This window comes from Arachis hypogaea, chromosome 4 (genome assembly GCF_003086295.3).
Source record: "Arachis hypogaea cultivar Tifrunner chromosome 4, arahy.Tifrunner.gnm2.J5K5, whole genome shotgun sequence".
In the NCBI taxonomy this organism is placed as follows: Eukaryota; Viridiplantae; Streptophyta; class Magnoliopsida; order Fabales; family Fabaceae; genus Arachis; species Arachis hypogaea.
Genome location: NC_092039.1, coordinates 18,815,694 through 18,838,455, shown reverse-complemented (window position 1 = coordinate 18,838,455; position 22,762 = coordinate 18,815,694). Strand labels below are relative to the sequence as shown.

At 31.0% G+C, this 22,762-nt stretch overlaps 2 protein-coding genes and 1 long non-coding RNA gene across 5 annotated transcripts; 1 reads left to right on the top strand and 2 right to left on the bottom strand.

Moving 5' to 3' along the window:
• Window positions 1-1,115: 1,115 nt before the first annotated feature.
• On the top strand, window positions 1,116-2,821 carry LOC112794236 (uncharacterized). Its single transcript, XM_025836340.3, has 3 exons — window positions 1,116-1,253; window positions 1,399-1,474; window positions 1,962-2,821. The coding sequence occupies exons 1-3, from the start codon at window positions 1,224-1,226 to the stop codon at window positions 2,681-2,683; spliced, it is 828 nt and encodes a 275-aa protein (XP_025692125.1). The 5' UTR covers window positions 1,116-1,223; the 3' UTR covers window positions 2,684-2,821.
• Window positions 2,822-9,423: 6,602 nt separating this feature from the next.
• LOC140184410 (uncharacterized) lies at window positions 9,424-14,547 on the bottom strand. Its single transcript, XR_011881010.1, has 3 exons — window positions 14,329-14,547; window positions 14,076-14,187; window positions 9,424-9,905 (listed from the first exon to the last, which is right to left on the bottom strand). It is a non-coding gene; the product is annotated as an uncharacterized lncRNA (long non-coding RNA).
• Window positions 14,548-17,083: 2,536 nt separating this feature from the next.
• On the bottom strand, window positions 17,084-20,785 carry LOC112796439 (probable protein phosphatase 2C 40). Of its 3 annotated transcripts, none has more exons than XM_072235197.1 (5): window positions 20,384-20,652; window positions 19,710-19,946; window positions 18,007-19,104; window positions 17,524-17,788; window positions 17,084-17,420 (listed from the first exon to the last, which is right to left on the bottom strand). In XM_072235197.1, the coding sequence occupies exons 3-5, from the start codon at window positions 19,087-19,089 to the stop codon at window positions 17,293-17,295; spliced, it is 1,476 nt and encodes a 491-aa protein (XP_072091298.1). In that variant the 5' UTR covers window positions 19,090-19,104; window positions 19,710-19,946; window positions 20,384-20,652; the 3' UTR covers window positions 17,084-17,292. The 3 variants fall into 3 exon arrangements, with proteins under 3 accessions (XP_072091298.1, XP_072091297.1, XP_025694669.1); XM_072235196.1 differs by having other exon boundaries at window positions 19,710-19,932; window positions 20,384-20,639; XM_025838884.2 differs by lacking the exon at window positions 19,710-19,946 and having other exon boundaries at window positions 20,384-20,785.
• Between the last annotated feature and the right edge of the window lie 1,977 nt (window positions 20,786-22,762).

Genomic DNA, 22,762 nt, shown 5'->3' with positions numbered 1-22,762 from the left:
GAAAAAATGAGGGAAAATAAATTAATCACATGAGTGTTATATAGACACTGTTTGAAATGAGTGTTAACTTGCTAAAGTTTTTTTCTTTTCTACATAATAAAATATGCATTAACTGATTAACATATCAATGTAACCATATTATATTTCTTTTTCTATAATACCCCCTAAATTAACGGGTGAGAGAGATAATATATAAAAGTAATAAAATAAGAAGAATTAATGCTATCAAAAATAAATTTGCAACATTTTTTTCAAAACTTTATGATTTTAAGACATTTGTTAGAACCTAGTAAAGATCACCCTTGTTGCCAATTTGCTAGAACCTAGTATGGTTAACTCGAACGTTGAGTCGTCTAAAATGACAAAAAAAAAAAAGAATAATCTGACTGTATGTATCTACTACATTTATATCATTTAATTTTTATCACCAACTCTAATTTACAAATAGCATAATTGTTGATAGCTATCATGAATGAACTCTATTTAAAAATTTATTATTGATTAATGATTATTATATATACAAAATAAAATTTAAAATATTTTTGATATTTGTTTAAATGAATTTGAATTCTTTAAATTTTGATTTTTTACTTTAGAAAATAACATGTGATCTTTTATCCTTAAATAGTTTTTTTTTTCATATTTATTTTTGGTCCTATCTATAAAATAAATGGTGAGAGATCATATTTTATTCTCTAAAATAAAATTCAAAATTTAGATAATGTAAATCTTGTTTAAATAGACTAATAAACTAATTACTACACTGATCCAAGTTAATTTGTAACATAATTGATTTTGAGTTCTTTTGTGTTGAGCAATAAATGATGTGATGAAATGAATTGATTAGATAAAAATTGTTGAATTTAGATTCTTTAAATTTTAAATTTATACTTTAGATGATAAATTGTGATCTTTTACTCTTAAATGATTTTTTTTCATATTTATTTTTGGTCTTACCTATAAAATAAATGGTGAAAAATTACATTTTATTTTCTAAAGTAAAATTCAAAATTTTGAGAATCCAAATCCAAAATTGTTAGAAAGAATGGGATAGTAAATAACTAAATACCATCCAAGTACATTCTTGTCATTTTCCATCTCTTTTTCTTTCTTTAATCCCCATCACGGCATCACCACAGTGTCACTCTCATTCTTCTAACCTTTCCGATTTCCCTTTCTATCTCCCAAAACAACCACACTTCCACCTTTATTTCTAGCTATTAATGGATTCAAAACCTCCATTGAAGTATCAGGTTAGCTTTGTTATAAATATATTCTAACAAGCTTCATTTGGTTCCTTTTTGTATATAATAACTCTTCATTTTAATTAAAATTATCTTCATTCTGCTTCTGTCAACCACTAAAGCCCATTTTCTCTTGTTATGTGTTTCTCATCAGACATGGTTCTTGAAAGTTTCTATCCACTGTGATGGTTGCAGGAGGAAAGTTAAGAAGGTTCTACAAAGCATTGATGGTATATAAATATCAATATTATAATAATAATAATAATAATCTATATATACACCAACACACTACATGTGCAATGCATGAAAATTATCTTCAATGTTTCAGCTTTTTCCTTCTTTCTCATCTTTCCATTATTTCATGCATGACTTCATTCATACAGTGTTATTTTTCCTTTCACATTACTTTTTCTTAGGCACATTCTTATTTTTATTAACATTTGTTCTTATTACATGGTGAAAATTCAGATGCAGTCGACTTTATGTGAAGTTGATATCTGAGAACTGTTAGATGAAAATTTAATCAAATTAGTCAAATCATCTGACAGTTCTCAAATATCAACTTCACGTGAAATCGATTGCACCTGAATTTCCACCTTCGTCTTAGTCTTAGTACATATATTCAAGTTATTAATTTATAAATCTTTTATTATAATAAATATATAAAATTTAAATTTTTAATATTTTATCTTGTAACTTTTGTTTTTCTATGTGCAGGTGTTTTTACAACAATAATAGACCAACAACAGCAAAAAGTAACCGTCACTGGAAGTGTAACTGTTGAAACCCTTCTCAGTAAACTTCTCAGAGCCGGTAAGCACGCCGAGATTTGGCCGGAAAATATCTCCGTCAAAGAGAACAAGAACAACACACACAAGTTGGAAAACGATAACCATTCTTATGCTGAAAAAACTACACAAAATTGTAACAAAGTTATGAGCAAGAACAGCAACATAAAACCCGGTCAAAAATCACCGGAAAAGTCTCCGGCCGGCAACCGTGAATCGCCGCAGGAGCACAAGGGTAGCCAGAGTGGTGGTGGTGGTGGTTCTGCTAAGAAGAAGAAAAAGAAAGGTCAGGGTGATGTTAGCGTGGATCATGGTTCCGCGGGTGCACCTGCACCTGCGGACGCTGGATTTGGGTTCCAGAATCAAGGGCTGGATTTTGGACGGGAAATGGGGAAAATGAATCTCATCCCTACACGTCAGAAGCAAGAAAAAGCCTTGTATACAGAAACTGGTTGTCCTCCACCGATGGTGTACGCTGGTGCTTACTACAATAGATTGTACCCCATGGGTGGTCCTTCATACTATGTTCCTCCTTATAATATCATGTGTTCGGGACTAGATCAAGAATATGGTTGTCAAATTCAATCAAGACCGTTGGTTTCCTTTGAGATTTTCAGCGATGAAAATGTGAATGGATGTTCAATTATGTGAAGGGGTTGAAAGAAAAAGAAGAGTGTGTTGCATTATTAAGGTTTTATTTGGTTTTTTGTCCCCTTTTTTTTTTGTTATGGTCCTACATGGTTATGTAATGATAATAATTTTGTAAATCATGCAACTTTAAAGCTGAAATGTCTACCTTTCAATGTTCTAAAAACCGAACCAACCAGTCGAATCAGTTCAATTAGGAATCAATATGAAAAATGGTTCGGTTCTCTTTTTAAAACCATCCTTCTTTAAACTGTTGAGAAACTGTTAAACTGGCCGGTATCGAGAACTGACAGTTCTTATAAAACGACACCATTTTCGTTGTTTATTTTTTAAAAAAAAAAGCCCACCTCCTACGCGAGTCCCTCACCAGGTTACCCCCTCCCCCCTCTAAACACCCATCTTTTGATACACACACACTCTTTACAAGCAAGCCCTAAAGAATCCTAAACCTAGCTTCGTCAATAGAATCGCCACCGTCGTTTGTGGTTGTCGGCGTTCCCGTGACCTCCTTTCTCTGACCTAAACCCATACGGCCAGACCTTTTCTTCTAGCTCGGCACGTCATCTATTTTCCTGGTGACTTTTAAACAAAAAGAAGAAATAAGTTGGAGTATGATAGATTGAATGACATTGTTTATGTTACTTATAATTTACATCTTAAATTCAGGTAATATATGTTTCGTGCAATATCATATTATTTCATATGTAATTTTTATGATAACAAATGTGTAAATTATTAATTTTTCATATATTGTATTAGATTTTTTAAGAAGAAAAAAGAAAAAAGAAAGCCAAAAATACAATATGATCCAATTGATTATGAAAGTATCAATTTAGTTGATTTTTGGGTGACGGAAGAGGTTGGAGAGAAAGAGTCTGATCTTTCTAATAATGTGGATGACTTATTGCGTGATTATTATAGTTTTTTTTATGATTTATTAGAATATTGTTAGTTTTTAAAAAAATGATAACATGTGTATTTTATTAGGTAATATTGATGTTGATTTATACGACAGTGATAGTAGTGGTCTTTATGCTGCATCTCTTGATTCATCTACTCAAGAGGGTGGAAATGAAGGTGAAGATGGTCCCACAAAGCAAATCTGCAACAAGTTCTTGTGGATTTTGACGATTGATAAATCTTCATATATAATATTTAGATATTTCTTTTCACTATTTAACGTTTGAGATTGTACTTAAGATTGTATAGATTTGGTTGACGATATTTCATGTAATGTTTTAAATTTAGAAGATATTTTAAAATTTATATTAGATTATAATTATATTTTTTATGTTTATTTATAATTTATTTATTATTTTATTCTATAACATTTTTTCTAGTTGAATCACGGTTAGACTAATAAACTAATAAACCTATAACTAAAACAGTTCAATGATCGGTCCAATTTTCTGATCCTTGCTACTTTTAGCTTTGTTTTTGGTTTTGGGATCAAATTGTAAATCATGTTCTAGTGTGGCAACTTTGATATTCATATGAATTATGTATCAGATTTAATTAAAAGAGATTGAACCTTTCTCTTTTTTAATTTTTGTGTTTTTGACGGTGAAACAAGAAAAGTAACATTTGATAATTGAGTTAGAACTTAGAAGACATTTTATGAGGAAAGCTTTTTCGCAAGGTTGAATGAAGCATGCTATGGATTATTAATAATTGATAAATTAAGGGTTGGCAATTTGTTTTTTATTTTTTATTTTTGTCATTAAATCATAAGTGGTATTTTTTAAAGAGATTTCGCTACATGACCTAATAAATAGGAAAGATGATGTGGGACATCAAATGTTAGATGGTTAAAATTTGGAAACTGATTCCCAATCCGTGTGTATGAACATTGAACATTTTTCTGAGGGAGGAATGCATATGTTTATGCACTATTTAGAAAATAAATTAAATTAGTTGAACAAGTTTTGGAAGCTCCATTTTTCTCTAACTACTAGGAGATATATACTGCGGTGGCTTCTGTCTCTACCAAGATTCATGCCGCATTTAGTTGCATGTTTGTGGGGAAAATGCATATAATATAAAATTATTTCTCTTATATTAGTAACAATTGTTACATGTCATATCCGAAGACCGACACAGATACGAAACACTAATACGATATAAAGTATACAGATATACAAATTTAAATTTTTTTATAAAATACAAGGACATATATAATATAAAGTATTTTTTAGATAAATTATAATAATATTTTAATATTTTATTGATTATTTTTAATATATTTTAATTATATAAATTATTTAAAATATTTTTTGTTTAATAAATAAAAATATATTACTATAAAAAATTATTAGAATAGTGATTGATTTTGGTAGTCGTTAATATATTAATCGCTAAATTTGAAAATAACAACTAACTTTGGTTGTTAACCGTTTGCGGTTAATTTTCAGCCAAAGCCACCAAACCAGTAACAAAATGTGAAGGTTACAGAAGATTTAGAAAAAAGGAGATTTGAATCTACGGCTTTTTTCTACTTTATTTGATTAAGCCTTAAAACCAAACTCAAAAGCAATTTCTGTTTGAATAACGCAGCGGAGTATTCATGAAACAATTTGGTTTTGTCTTATAAAAATCAGAAAATCGAACAGAAGTAAAGAAGAAGAAGTTGACACAGTTATGTATCCTGCTTTAGTTGTCTTGTACAATGCAACTTACATTCAGTCTCCACCACAACATTGGTAAATTTTTCATTATAGTCAAAGTATTACATACATCAATTCCCTAGGACTCAACCTGATCCTATCTGGACACACAAGTTTCAATCTAAACTTGACTTGGTTATGCTCATACCTAAACTCAATGTACTAAGTGCTTATCCAACTTAGCAAGGGGCACCTCTCTGGTATAGGACACAACATAGAAAATACAACAAAAAAAAATCTGAAATCACTCTTAACTTCTTTCTCAAGTGTATCTCTCAACCTTTTTCACTCTATGGCTTTTTCTCAATGCCTCTCTTTCTTACTTTTTACCTCTAAAAAAAATACAGAAAGATATACATTGAAATTGAAACACAAAACTATAAATCATGAAGGAGATGATGATAACAGCATTAACACTATGAACTAAACCTAACAAAAGAACTCAAGACTTTGTTCTTCATCTTGACAGAGTGCTCTTTTTAGTGTAGGTGCAATAATGCTTCCAAAACTTCAAACTTAGTAGTGAGCTTTTACAGACAGTTCTCAATTCAGGTTCTTTCTCCTTGACTCCAATGAGATTCAACTTTCTTTTTGTACCTTAGTCAGAGCTACAGTTAAAATTTCTCTAGAGTCAACTTATTGAATTTTGAACTTTCAAAAATCATCCCTTATCTTTTTTTTTTTCAGTTACTCCTCAAAATTAAGGATTTTAAATCTAGTTGTTTGTTTGGCCGAGGAGTGCAGAGTAGCATAAATTAATTTGCTCAATGATAATCTCAAATCCACATCCTTAAGAGTGTGTTTTGACCCCAAGTAACAATTTGAGCCTTTGATTTACGGCAGCAAAAATCAACCACCATTTTCTTCATTTTTTTCAAAATGGGCATTGCAAAGAGTAGGAGAAGACGTGATGTTGATTTGTTTGATTAGACTCTTACTTTTTTTATTAACCTTTCTCTTACTTTCCTCTCTTGTGTATGAACTTGAGGATGAAGCTCTCTTTCTCTCTCGTGTTTGATCGAATTGAAACAATGCTGAAACTTAACTTTGGGGTTATCTTTCTTCTTGGGATGCATTTGGGCTTGACTGGTGGATCACTTTCTATTCAGTCCACTTAGTTTTTTTGTTTCCTTTCTCTGGGTTTTGTTTGTGGATCAACTAATCTTCAGCAGCCTTTATTTATTTGTTTTAATTTGTTTTGAGATGCTATCCCATCATATGGGCCTGCATCACTTAAATAAAACATTCAAACTCAATTGGGTATTCAATCCAATAAATCAATGCTTGTCATCATCATTAAATTAATTATATTCTTAACTCAACAAAATGATATGGATATCTAACAAAATTGGTTGCTAAATGGCAACCTATTTTTCAGTTGTTGAGAAAAGTAGTCGCTAAACGACAAAATATTTTTCGATCACTAAAGCAGTTATTAATCAAATTGGTCACTAAATGACGATCAACACTTCAGTCGCTAAATCGGTCATCAAATCACTTCTTAGTATCTAATTTCAAAATCTCAAAATTGGTTGCTAAATAAGTTGTAATTATTGCTTTCCTAATTATAAATTTTAACTAAATTTCGCGTAGATTATTATTAAAACTTGATTTTCAAATATAATTCTAATTTAACAAAACATATAAATAATCAAAGATAGAAAATTATTTATTAGGGTCGAATGCAAACAATTATTTCTAAAATCTTTAAGAAATACTAGTGGCTAGTATATATAATATTTCTAAACTTATTTTAAAAATATATGTTAAAATTAAAATTAGATACACTGACACGTAATAATATTTAGATATGTTTAAATGTGTCCGAAAAATCTTTAATTTTTTAATTAAAACATAACTGGATATAGAAGACATGCGTATCGAATAAGTATTGTATCTAAATTGTATCTGATACATGAATATAACAATTCATGAAAATGTCCATACTCCATAGATTATTACAAAATTTCAAAGACGCTATTGGATATAAATATGGAAGGAATATTAGGGGACTAATATTTTAGTGAAAAAAATAGAAAACTGATTAATATTTGCTCAAATACAAAGTAGATATATAAAAAATAGTAGTCACTTATTTTTTTTAATATGATTTTATTTTTATTTTTATTTTATTTTATTTTATTTTTATTTAAATCCCAAAATATTAGAGGGTTATTGAAGTCTAAGTAATTATGCTTCAGATAGGTTGGATCAATTTGTATCAAAATTGAGTGGGTTTAATTTAATTTAACTCAATCATTCGTAAGGATCAAAATTATTCAGTACTTATAAGGGTTTATATACTACTCCCAAATATATGGGGCTCTTAGTAACACATAAAATAGTAACAAATCACTAGTACGTAATAAAATGTCATTTTTGTATCCAGTGTAGGTAATTGTAAGTTTGTAACGTTAAAAAAACACGTAGGTAATTAAAGATAAACTTAATTATAGGAGAAAATAGTATAAATAGTAATATTAGTACTGGTTATCGATCGTATTTCATTATATATATCCGATATCTAAATTTCTCTTTCTCTAATATTCTCCTAGACAAAATTATTCTTCTTATTTACTTAGAGAGAAACTCACGTGAATATAATTAGAATAATTTTTATGTGAAAATACAAGTTTAACAATTGACGCATGTTGTGCCACTTAGATTTTGGTACTCTGCTAAAGTTTTTAAAAAAGTTCTTTTTTCGTTTAATAAGGTAGTCTTTTAAGTCAATATATAACTAGTCAGAGAGCGTTTCGTTTAAAGATAGTAGCAGATGCAAGTGATGGTAGGCGTGAGAAGAAAATAAAGAGAAGAAATAGAAGATGAAAATATTATCACTTCATCGAAGACGTTATAGCCGAAAGCTTACAAATATCCTCTCGGAGTCTTATAGCTAGAATGTTAGTCTATAGTAAGTTTAGCGTTGGTATATTGAAAGTAGTACTAGAAGGACTCTGGTCCCAACCAGAAGGTTTTAAAGTAAGGATAATACTATGGTGCTGAAGAAAAAAATTTTCAGTAGATACTGAAATTAGGTGGCGTTGTAGAAAAGTTTACGCGTGTATTTATTGTCTTCAAGGTCTCGACAAAATTTGCAATGTGTCCAGAAATTGATAGAAAAGGACAGTTAATTAGATGTTATTTAATTTTGTTAATGATGATGATTAAGTTGTTGGATTTTTTTTGGAGTCCAATAAATATTTGGTAAGTAATATATTGCGGGTCTAAAAAAGATTGGGTGTTGTGATAAAAATTGTACAACCCAATAAAATGAATAATGATGATAATAGCACAGTAATTATAAATAATTTATTGGTATCCAAAAAAAAAAAAAATCAAGTCCCAAATGAAGTGTAGGAGGTGTTGTGTTGGTGGTGGTGACATATACGTTCCTATGTTTACTGTTATTATTGGGTTTGATCAGAAATCATCCACGACTATGTCAAAATGTAAGAGCTCACCACCCTACAAATAACAATAATAATGCATTTTCGTTATTTATACAAAATTTAGAGTTAATTGCATGTTATACAGGTTACATATTTTAGGTTATGTATGTAGCTTTTAAATTTTAAAAAATATGCGAAATTATTTTTTTTGTTTTATTTTAAATGTGAAAATAGCTAGATCTTTTAATTAATTTTTTAAAATGTTTATTTTAATTAAAATAAGTGTGTAAATTATGCATAAATTTTTTCTTCTAATCTTTTTTAAATAGGCTACTATGACAAATGATATAAAAAGACATGTATATATAGCTAGGTTTACAAACATGGTTACCTCATGTATGTTTATTTTTTTTTTACTAAAGATAGGGACACTCGAACGTACGACTTTTTAGGTGAATATAAAAATAATATACTATTTGGATTATAACTCATTAGACTAACTCATGTATGTTAATTGTTTGTTTTAGGTATGAATAATGTATGAAAATATACTTTATGAAATTAGATTATTCATAATTTATTTAACATTATTTTATTTAGTACTATTTTAGATTATAAATATTACTTTGATATGACTCTATTGTTAATTATAGTTAATTTTTTATTTATTTTGTCCTTTTTAGTAGGATGAATAATTTATATTTTAAAAAAATTACAATGATAAACGTAATATACAACTATCACAATTACAAATTTTAATAGAGGTAAATAAATAATAAAAAAAATTTGTACACAGCAAAAATAAAGTATAACAAAAAAAAAATAGAAGACAAGAATTCAATTCATTTGGGACTTTATTTTTTTTTTGGGTACCAATAAATTATATATAACCAGTGTGATTATTTTTTATCATTATTTATTTTATCGGACTGTACAATATTTTTATCATAACACCCAATTATTTTTAGACCCGCAATACATTACAGACCAAATATTTTTTGGACTCCCAAAAAACCCAACAACTTAATCATTATCATTAACAAAATCAAATGACATCTAATTAATTGGCCTCTTCCATCAATCTCTGGGCATAGTGCAAGACTTGTTAAGAACCTTGGAGACAATAGATACACGCGTAAGCTTTTCTACTGCGCCACTTAATTTCAGCACCTGCTGAAAATTTTTTCCTTCAGCACCATAGCATTACCCTTAAAGTAATGGATTCTGAAGATAATGTGTTCCAATTTTTTTTGGTAATGAAGTGGATATGATTTGAATTGAACCGGGAGTTCTTTGGCTTTTTAAAAACTACATTGTCAATTTAAAAAGGTGGAAGAAGGAGGATAATGGAGAGAGATCTGATCTGATCTTGGTGGATCTAATTTTGGAGTATCCCATAACATTTTAAAACCAAAGATCTGGAAAGGAAGATTGCTAGGAGTTTTGGGGATGTAATTGATGTAGATTGCTTTGGTATAAGAGGAAGAGAAACCAGAATTCTCAAAGTCCAAGTTTTGATTGATGCTACAAAACCAATTAAGCGTGATATCAAGATTGTCGGGCTAAATAAAAAGATTATGAAATTTGTGGTGAAATATGAGAGGCTTGGCTGTTTCCGCAACTATTGTGGTCATCTTGGTCATGAACAAAGAGTATGTAGTGTGATGCTACATGATACGGCGAATGGAGGAGTGAAAGAGAAACGATGGGGCTCATGGTTAAAGGCGGAACAAACTAACAGACGTTTGAATAAAGAAAAGGAGAACAACAATCCTAATAGACCAAAAAATGATCCTGTGCAAAGTGACAAATTTCATAGGCCAATCCCAGTCAGTTTATTGGGAAGTTTTGTAAAATTATCTATGGAGAAGAAAGGAAGGCTGATCATGTAGAAGTAAACTCCACAAAGACCTTCACTGAAAGAACAGAACGTGTTCAAATTTCAAAAAAGGTGGATAGAGAAAAAGAGGGGCTGAAGAAAGTGAAGTCGTTAACGAAGATATGATAATGAAATATTGGCCATAACTTATAATGGGCAACATGTGGAGGGCAAGGTTGCAAAAGTAGTGGGAGATAGTATGAATATTTTTTGTTTTGTCCAAAATTCACTTTTTACTGAGAAAAACAAAAAGAAGATTCAACTAAAAAAAGCTGGTCAGGAGGAAAAGAGAGTCTTCGGAGAATAATTAAGGAGAAAAGAGAAGAACAATAGAATTAGAGGGAGATAACTCTAACTAAAAATTAGTGCGTAACTGATGAGTCTTGAATGCTGATGGGGGAGGGTGCCAAACCCATTTAACGCCCTAAGAAGTATGAAGATGGCCATGTAGAATTGTCAGATTTTGGCTCCAAAAATTCTGACAATTCACAGCATCTAAGAGATTAAAAAGTCTCTTTCTCCCGAGGTATTATTTTTTTTAAAACTAAAAATAATGCCTCACATGTAGTTACTCAATATATGAAAGTTGGTTTTGAAAAAGTACATTGTGTGGAACCATAAGGACTGGCAGGTGGTCTAGCGTTAGCTTGGAAGGAAGAAGTTTCAGTAATAATAGAGAATGACATAGAATACTATATCCAGTTCAAGTGAAAAGATTTGATTTTGATAAAATATTGATTAATCTTTGTTGTCCATTTACACAGTAAAAAAAGACATAAAAGTCAGCAATTTGGAGAGTTACTTAATCTAATGGGTGAAGGGACAGTATGTTATGATTCTTGGTAATTTTAACGCAATTGCTGTGTATCATGAGAAAGAAGGTGGAAAGATGAAAATAGCATCTTCTATTAAAAAATTTAATACTTTTACCAATGATGGAGGCCTAGTGAATGTGGAGTATGAAGGAAGTCTATTTACATGGACTAATAAGTAGTTTCGAGGGAGTTTAGTGAAAGAGAGATTGGATAGATATTTTGTGCCTACACAGTAGCTATGTGATTATCCAAAAGCCACAGTTCTTCACCTTGAAGACCATGGTTCTTACCACATGCCTTTGCTGGTCATCTCAGATCAGGAACAAGGCATATTCAAAAGGAGATTCAAGTGACAAGAAAGCTAGTGTAAGAATGATGATGTGGGAAAAATAGTTGAAGAGGTTTGGAAGGGGAGCATTATAGGTGAACCTATAATTGTTCTTTTTTCAAAATTAAAGAACTTCAAGCATCGCATGGTTGAGTGGGAGAAACAGGACACTAGTAATTCCAAACTAAGAATACAAGCTCTTCGGAGTCAGATCGAACATGAGAAAAATAGCAGCGAGTAGGACAATAGATTGCTAATTCGGTCACTAGAAGAAGAGTTGGAGGAGGCTTATCTAAGAGAGGAGAGATATTAGAATGAGAAATCTATGATCCAATAGCTAAAAATAGGGGGAACAAGAACACTAAATTCTTTCACACAAAAGTCCATATCATAAATAAAAAGAAAAACTGCTGAAATTAGAAGATGGTGAATGGGGTTTTCGAATAGATGCTGCTAGAATAGGAGAGATTGCCCAAAATCATTTTGAGCAACTATTTACAACTTCAAACCCTAGGGATACAGGTGCAGAAATTGAAGGAATCCCTAGAAAAATAGCCCACAGTATCAATCGAATTCTCACAAGGCCAGTTAATGAAAAAGAGATAAAGTTAGTAGTCTTTTCTATTAACCCATACTCTGTCCCAGAGGATGATGGATTCACTGCAAAAAAATTTCAGGTCCAATAGATCTTAATTAAAAATGATGTAGTAACAGCGATGACAAGCTTTTTTGCTTGGGTGCGGGTGGGGGGAAGATGTTAAAGGCCTTTAACTATACACATATTTGTTTGATTTCAAAAACTCAAGGTGCATCCTCAATGTCTCATGTTAGACCTATAAGTTTGAGTTCAATTTTCTATAAAATCATTTCTAAGGTGCTCGTTCATAAAAAGCAATTTATCATGAATGAGATTATTAGTAAAAATCAAAGTACATTTATTTGTGGAAGATTGATTAGTGATAATGTGTTAATTGTTCATGAATAGATGCATTTTTTAAAGAATAAAAGGTTTGAAAATTGTGACTTAACTCTGAAACTTGATATAAGTAAGGCCTATGACAAGGTGGAGTGGAGTTATTTATGGAGAATGATGACATAGATGGACTTTTATGATAGATGGATTGGCTGGTTGCAGGAATGTGTTTCTACTATATCCTACTCTGTTATTGTGGATGGACAATTTCAGGATCTTTTTAGGCCTACAAGAAGACTCCGACAAGAAAATCATCTTTCTCCCTATCTAGTTTTTATTTGTGCAAAGGGTCTCTCCCATCTGCTCCACAGAAGAGAACATAATAGTATTATCTTATGCCTCAAATTGAACAGTAGATGCGTAACCATCAGTCATCTTTTTTTGTACAGATGATTACATCATATTCTGTAAGGCAAATACCTATAAATGCAAGAACCTAATGGAGATATTGCCGGCTTATAGTGAGATCAGTGAACAGGAGGTTAACCTGAATAAGTTATCAGTGTTTTTTAATTCTAATACTCCTCAATAAAAAATGACAACTCTATCTACTATTTTTAAGAGTCACTCATATTGGCTCTCAAGATACATATTTAGGGCTGCCATCGGTGGTGAGTAGGTTAAAGAATGAGACTTTTAGCTACATAAAAGACAAGGTGACAAAGAAATTACAGCATTAAAAACGTGGCTTACTTTCAATAAGCGGCAAAGAAATTCTTATTAAGTCAGTGGGATCTGCAATTCCTGTTTATATTCTTGATGTTTTTAAACTTTTCAAAACACTCATTGATGATATTCAGAGACAGTTGATGTAATTTTAGTGGGATAAAAAACAAGGTAAAAGGAGAATGCAGTGAAAATGAGATACTCTATGTCGGGATAAGAAACAAGGTGGGCTAGGATTCAAATACTTGAAGGCATTCAACTTGGCAATACTTGAAAAACAGGGTTGGAGATTAATGATAATAACTGATGTTTTTTATTTTAAAGTTTAAAAAGGTAAATATTTTAGATTTTCAATGTTTCTCCAAGCTGAAATAGGTCCAAACCCATCTTGAGGTGGAGGAGCCTATTAGAAGAAGGAAGAAAAATCATAAAAAAAGGTATTTTCTGGCAGGTTGGGAGATGCACTAATTTAGGTATATAGGGAGAATCGTGGATACAGAACCACTATATTCTATTGGCACTTCAACCACAACAAGCTTAAACCAAATTGCAGTGGGTGCAACAATTAATAACAAAAGAAAAAAAATTAGAAAACAGAGATTTTATAAAACAATTTTAGTCCAGAGACAATGTAAACAATTTTAAATACTCCTATTCAACAAGAAAGGGATAAAGTTACCTAGAGTAAGGAGAAAAACAACGTATACTCTGTTCAAATAGGATACTGCATCGTATTTCAATAATTTCATAGCCCGCTTAAGACTCTCCCAGGTTATTTCAGCAACAAAGACCTATGGAGAGAGGTGTGGACTATTAGAAGTCCAGCAAAGATAAAAGTATTTTTATGAAAGACAATGCATGGAGATTTACTTTTGAAGCAAAAATAGAATCATAAGCCAATGTTTGGTGAATTGTGAATTTTCTAAATAAACCTGAAAATTGCTGGCAATTCCACTACCGTCGATTAGTAATGACCCAGAAGTTGAAGGATGGTAGAAATGGTGGATAAAGGTGGTCTAGAAAGCTCGATAAAGTATAAATGGAAGAAAGAAATTAGGACTGATTGCAAATACATTTTGAAAGATTTGGAATGCAAGGAATCGAAAGATTTTTGAAGACGAGAACATTCCATCGCAAGAAATTGTTAGTGTTGTTACCGCGTTGAATGATGAATTCACAAGTCATGGATAGATGTATTAATTTTTCTCTTTTTTTTTTTAATATTGTCGGAATGCTTCTTTTGTATTTTTTTTCCTAATTCTGTTGTTGTTGTCCAAGAAATGGACACCTTGATTGATTGAGAATATACTACACTATTATCAATTATTCAATAAAATTACTACCTTTGACAAAACAAAAAACAAAAATAATTGACGCATATTATATTGTGGTTTAACAAACAAAAATTTAGTTTCTCTTAAGGAATAACTTATTTAAAGGAAGATATTTTCTTTCTTTTATCACGTACAGAAGAAAATCACGTTATTCTTTATAAAGCTCTTTTTTTTCTTTTTTTTTTTAAATATTTTTTTTGTCTAAGTGATATCATATTGATTTTTTTATAAGAAATCCCATCATGAATTTTGTAAAAGTTCACCATGGACCATCCTTAAATTTCATTCAATGAAATATTATCTTTAAAAAAAAGAAATAATTTATTTAAATCAAACTAGACTAACCAATTTTATAGTTAGAGTAAAGTATTGTTTTAATTTTTAATATATGTGTTAAATTTTAATTTTGTTTTTAATATTTGAAATGTCTTATTTTTATTCTAAATATTTTATTTTATTTTATTTTATTTTAATTCAATAGTTAAAACTAAATTTTTTTTTAAAAATACTCTTTTTTATTTTTTTATTATTATTCTATCTTTTTATTTTTAAATTATTACAACCATCACCATAACCACTATAATTATGATTATTGTCGCTATCCAAAAGAAATAATAATAGAAGAAAGAATACTTTTGAAAAAAAAATAATTTTGACTGAAAGATTAAAATAAGATAAAAAAATATGGGTGACAAAAAGACATTTTAAATATTAAAATGAAATCTAACTTAATCTAAATGTTAGAAGGAAATAGTACTTTTACTCTTATAGTTAATTAAATTGTCACAAGGAATGTGTTGAATTTTAATGTGAGTAAGTGAGTAACCACCATTTACTTCACTAAATCAATTTCTGTTTCATTAATTTAGTTTAATTGTTGAATCATGTGATAATTATTTTATATTAATATCTTTTAATTTTTTTGGTCGATTTTTAAGTTTTAATTTGGACATTAATAAATAATAAGTATGCAATAAATTTTTTTTATGTTAAGCATCAAGTGCGTGTATGGGCTTGTGGACCTACACCATTGTTTGTTGTGAATTTCAATAAAACAAAGTGCCAAATGCCAATGAGCCATAGCTCATGGCATTCCGCCCCCTCTCTACCTCACAAGTTTCGGGTTTGAGTCCTACCAGTTGTATTTGAGGAGAAAAATTAGTAAATATATAAAAAGTGCGTGAGTATGTATTGTGTACTTAGGATTGAAAGTTGTCTAATCCATTAAGGTACCTAAAATTGGGAGTTGTCCAATCCACAAAAAAAAAAGTGCCAAATCATTAAAAAGAATAATGAGCATGTATCTTTTTGTGTAGTCCACTATAAAAAAATTGAAGCCTCAGAATTTAGAAACATAAAAAATATCTTCTCAACGAGAAAGTAGAAATACCGTTTAAGGAGGAATATTTTCCTTTTCTTAACTATGCTTTTAGAATATTCTTTTACGTATATAAAAATATTTTTTTTAAATCAATTCGAGATTATTGAATATTTAAAAATAATATTTTGTTATCAACATTTTTCAACTTGTATATATTAAAATGCTTTTTTAATAAAATTATTTAACTAACTAAAGCGCTCACTTTTCATTGCTTAAAACTTTAGTATCTTATACATATTTTCATATGCTTCTTGATTTTTTCTTTCTCCTTTTAAATATAAAGTAACTTATCTTACAGTGAATTACTTTAGTTAATAATTCATACTTTACATTATATTTACTTGTCAATTTTAACGTCTTTGTTCTTATTAAAAATACAAGGTCAATCAAGAGGTCGCAGACATTCTTGCTAATAAGTAATAAGTATCGTTCTTTGATGTTAGGTGTTCATATTTATTTCATTCTGCCGTCGCAGATTAGAGAGTTACTAGTTGATGATGTTGAATGTTAATGCACTCACAAAAAGTAAAGAGAACAACCCTTCTTAAAAAATGATTTGCTATTGAAATTAACAAACAAATTGGCCTATTTGGATTTTTAAATTTTTTGATATAATCTTACTGAAAAGATAGTCAATCTGATTAGTTATTATCTTTTTAAATTTAAACTATTAATATAAAATATAGCAAATAAAAAATAAAAAAAATTAATAATTAACAACAAATTCAGCATTAAACAAAAAACGGTTGATAATGCAGAAGGCATTTCTTTTCTTTTCTTTAGTGTAGTTGTGGCTTTGTTTGGACTCTAGTCCCGTTTTCTCTAAAAATATATATAACAATTAACAATAACAACAAAAAAAACCTTATTCTAAAGAATAATAAAAAACTATTGTGTCCTAAAAATAAATAACTTCAGGATCCATTTCTATACTGCTTAGAAAAAAATTCCCTCACATGCAGGAAAATCATCTCTGGCAAAGATCAAAACAAGTGCATTTGTAAAATTATTGAGTGTTCAAACAAAATGGTGATTGTCTCTTCTGCAAAATTTTTTACATACCCAAGAAAACTGAAGTTACATATGTACACTATAAATATCACAACTTCATAGTAGGAAACACTTCCTTCATGATCAAGGTATCCGCGAAAATCTTCAAATGCAAAATTTATGTTGCACCTTTAGATGCAAGTTGATGCCTTTGACGTCCGTTGATTCATCCCAAGGATGATGACAATCACGGTCACATCATCATGGTACTTCCTCCTCCTCCCGGCCGGAACATTCATCAACTCTTCCGTGCTAAAACCTGTGCGAGAATATCATTGTGGTAAGCGATCATTAAATCACAACAAATCATGTATTTAGACTACAAAAACTCATAATTTATGCAAATGAAATTGATTTTGGACCTGCAGAATCAGCAGCTCTTGCTATAAGTTGCTCAACAAGGAATTTTGCTGGATCACCAAATGGATTGCTTAGGATGTAAGACTCTGCAAGCTCTACTGCTTCATCATTGCTGAAGAAATCGAACAAACCATCACTCGCAACTATAGCAAATTGATCGGAACTTGAGATTCTATGCACATTTAGTGACGGTTGAATGGAAATGTATGGTGGGCTTATGAGATCACGCACTCGAAGAATTCCCATCAATGCATCATTCAGAATTTTCTGCATGGAGAAAACAAAAACAGAATCAAAATCACAACTGTTTGGTAGGATAGATATTTACACTCTGCGTAAATCAGTTTCCTAAACCATCAAATTCATAAAAAGCCTACAATTATAGCAGCTTGGATGCAATTTGGCCTTGGTTTCCAACAATCACTTTTGCTTCTTTCCAAAATCTTCTAAAAACCTTTTGCTATCCTAGATAAAACAATACCAACCTTTTTCAAGTAGCCAACTCCAAAAGCGCGAGTAACCTTCAATTTTCCTTTCACTTTCCCAGCTACGATGGCCTTGGGATCATCAGGGTGACCAGCAAGAAGTTGAGCTCTTTCGGCTCCATTGTCAACAGTATGAATATCAGTAAGCTGGATAGCTTTCATTCTTCTCTCTTTGCCACTCATTCCGCCATCCATACTGCACGTTGCCAATACTGCTCTGCTGTCACCAAGATTAAGTGTATACAAATTTTCCCCATGAAGAAGTGCAAGTAAAACACAAGATCCGACAGAAACTAAATCCGGACGGTCCTCCATTTCCTGCTCAACCATGTACAAGAAATCATTCTCAACCTGATTGAGAGCACGTTGGAGGCTATCAAGAATAGCATGTGAAAATGATTTCTGAGAACGAGATTGACGCTCATCCAACTCATATTGAGATGATCCACCCAAATCAAGACTGTTGGAAGCTTTGATAGAATCTGATTCCAAATCCAAATACAGCATATTAAAATAAGATATGATAGTGTCGTAAAGGGTACAGGCCAGAAAGTCAGCTGCATCCCTGCCATTAAAGCCATCATAAATTCCACAAAAGAGCCAGCCATTTTCTTCAGAACAAACTGCTTGAACTCTATCTTCACCAGCAGCTCCCCCTGCTACTTGTACTTCCATAGCATTGAGAAATCCTTCACTTTTGCAAGGAGCACTCACCATACAAGCGTCATAATCAAACATATCACTTTGTGTGGATGGACTGCAACTGAGGTTTGAGAAACTACCATGGAGAGAAGATGATAGTATGTCCAACTTCGAAAGACTTGGCGAAGAGGGTATCTTACGAAACGATTTAGGAGAGTCCAAACTAGGAAGGATTTCTTCCCCTATCACACCATTGCAGATGTTTGTGTTGGCAAGTGTAGCATTTGCGCTAACGGCAGCACCAGACAAGCAAGAGAAACTGCTTGTTCTAGGGAAATAAGGAAGGATTTTGTAGCCGTTGATAGACTTGCACGAGATATCTGCAATGCCATTGCATTGGTAGCCAAAACTTATCTTAAGTTCTGTTTCAGGACCAAGCATGGCTATCCCCCGGCCCTGTATCACATAGGAAATTAGGTACAGTCATAAACTTATTGTATCCAAAGAGAATTATTAATATACCAAATTTCCAAAGTAACGGATATTTTGAAATGGTTAGAGTCTAGACTGCCACAATAACAGTGCTAATTCATAGTCTTTTGAGCCTCCATCACATTCTGGAGTAGCAGCAATACTAAAATGAATTGGCTAGCATGATATAGGAACCGATTTTGGCAGTTAATCCAAGATAACATCTAAATGTCAGCACCAAAATGTTTTCATGAGTTGATGAGTAAAACAGACTATTGAAAGAAATGAATAGAGTGGGGAAGACAGAGGGAAATAGAGAATCAAATAGTACTTAAAAATGATATAATCAATGTTTCACAATTATACTATAGCAATTTGGAAAAGGAAATAGAACTGAAGTTCTGGAATAAGCTTTAGCTTCAATTCCAACATAGTATCCTATATGTCCAGGGAATAATACACATTCAACCTCATATTTTAACTGTCAATACATACAGTCATGTATAAAACTCAGTTGTTTGAAAATCCAGACTAGTTAAACCAAGCAACATAAACATGAAAGACAAGAATGTCTCAAGAAAATTATTTACCCTTCTAAAAAGATCCTCTCAATTACAAATGACAAGCATCTGTGTTGAAAAATTTCGCGTTTCTCTCCACTCACAAAAAGGACCAAATTGTTAACAGGATAAATACTCCATAAGTTGCTCCTTTAGACCAACCCTTCTTAGTTCTCACCAATCTCTCCCCATTGTAAAAGTAAGAACACCAATTGATTATTGTGAATCAAATCAGCCAAACAACTAGCCCTCTCTGCAAAGTAAAATCTTAAAAAGAAGGATGGGTCCCATTGCAGAAGCATGAGGCTATTATAGAGAGAGAATCAACTTTCAAGGACAGTGACAATAGAATATACTTAAAAACAATTGCCAGCAACCTAGCACACTTAGCAAACTGAATGTGAATTAAATTCACCCCAAGCCTGCATTTTACATCAGTTCGTCAAATTCAGTTACCCCTTCCACCTTATATTAAATAAAAAATAAAATTTTTTCCTTATAATTTTCTTTTGTTTGGATCCTTTTGTTGTATGAACACCAGAAGAAATAAAAAAAAAAAAACATATTTTCACAAAAATAACACATAAAGAAACAGAATTGACATGAAAAACACATAGAACACAGAAACCACTGCATCTGCATACAAAATTACAACCTACCCAAAAATAACAAATCATAATTTAAAGACGAAAAGAAAAACTTACGAATTATCCTGAAAATGAAAGCAGAAGCAAGAGAAAGAGTGAAGGTGTTGTGAATGCAGCTAGAGAGAGAGAGAGAGAGAGAGAGAGAAGAAGAAGAATGAGAACTATTGAGTTTGTTAGTGAAGAATGAGAAGACAAGGGGAGCGAAAAGATGGCTGAGAACACGGTTGACACACGAGAAGAAGAGGAAGAAGAAGAAGAAACGTAAACGCCATATTTGTGTTCAGTTTTTAAGCGACTTTTTCAATATTTCAACGGGGCTGAGCCTCACGTTTTCTGTTTTTCTCTTGCAATTTGTGTTTGTCTTTTTCCACCTTGTATGTATCTTTCTACGTTCTACCGCTAAAAACCACTTTTCTTTTTTAGCTATTTGTTTCCATTTATCCCCACCCTTTTTATACTCTACTCTCTACACCTTGCTTTCTCTTCATTTCCCATTTATTTTTTTCAGAAATATTAGAGTCAATTTTTTTATCGATATTAATAATTCAGGTGTAATTTTATAGAAATAGATTAAATAAAGAGAGATTAAAGAGAGACATTAAGATCGGAATAGATAAAATTACAAAATATTTATTAGTGGTAAGTAAACAACACAAGAATTAAAGATAAAAAATAATAATCAAAAATAAATATTGAGACTTTTATTAATATTACAAGAAAATAAATATTTTTTTAAATAGACAAATATTAAGTAAAATTTGATATCAGATAAATAAAATGAAAAATAATAAAATTAAAAATAGTAAAATAAAAAAAAATTTGTGAATCCGAAAAGAAGTGAAGAAAGTCCATGAATTATGTCCAAAGAAAACATAATTTATTATTAGTGCACTAAAAGAGGATGAAAATATATACTATCTATAATTATTCATATTGATGAATAATTAAAGTGCAATAGAAAAATAATGTAGGGTATTTGCTTATGATTGAAAATTTGTGCTTGTTTATGGTAATTGTTGAAAAGTGAAGTTTGAATTGTAATGCCATTATAAATTTTTTTTATAGGATTTTAGCATTTTTTTAATTTTTAATTATGAATAAGGAAGAAAGGAAGGAAAGATGGAGGTAAAGAGATTTTTAATCTCAATTTTAATTTATAAAAAAGGATAAATAGGTCTTTAACCTTTTTTTTCAGATATTTTTGTCTTTGAGAAATGAAAAATATATTTATGTCCCTAACTCCTTCAAAAGCTAGACAAATTTACCCCTTGTTGAAGTAACTTTGTTGGACCCGACGAAAAAACTAACGTAACTCTCGTTGTGCTGACCTGGCCGTTAGGAGAGCACACGTAGTATAGACCTTTTTAAAACAGGATATATGCGTCCTCCCACTCCAAAACGATGTTGTTTTACCAAGATTCCTCCATAGACACTCTAATCCCTTTATGTAATACCTATAACACCCATATCATACTCAGAGAATTACTGAAAATCCTAAAAAAATAAATAATCAAACTGTTTTCTCTCTGTTTCTCCCTCCAAAAGACCACTACGTAGAAGAGCAATTGGTGCGGTGTGAAGTCCGTGTCGGAGAGGGTGAAGAAAGTTCCATTGTGCTCATGGTTGTTGTCTTCATCAGAAGGTAAGATCGCTTTGTCCAACAATGTAGTTTTGGTTATGGATATGTGAACCAATTTTTGAAGGTATTCTGTGTGCATGTTGATAATGTGGGTAAAAATGGTTACTGATGTGTAAAAATCGTTTTTAAAATCTCGTGTATCGAATTTGAAAAAGGGATTCTGTTAGGCTAAAGGTGTTTGATTGATAAATTTTGTTTCTGTTTCTGAAGAGGCGTTACTGTTTGAAACGTGACTATGTTATTTGTTGTGTGTATAGTTAGTTGAACTTACACATAGTTGTTCATGGATTAATTTCAGATGGTTGATATTTTTGTGGTGCCAGTTTTTCATCATGAAAGTAATTTTGTCAGAGCAAGTGATGGTCCCCTAGTTTATCAAATGAAAAGATAGAGAGGTTCCCTGAAATGGACCTGGATTTTGTGAATTTTGGAGACCTGATAATATTGTTTAAGGGTTTAGGATACTAGTCATACAATGCAGTATATTGATATGATTCAACAAGTGCTGATATTGAGTCTGAGCTGCACATATTAACTGGGGATGCAAGGATCAATGCCATACAAGAGAAAAAAATGAAGAACCAAGCGACAGTTGAGTGATGCGGCCCAAATATCGGTTTAGAAATTTCACAAAAAAGAATGTGTTGTAAGTATAGTCTAAACCAAATAATAACTCTCAATCAAAAGTTTAAAAGATTGTCACAATAGAATTCAAATAACCGACAGTAAAATCCTGGGTTATTCTCCCTAGGAATTGCAATCGAGTGCTTAATTATTGGCTATAGAAACGGTTGATA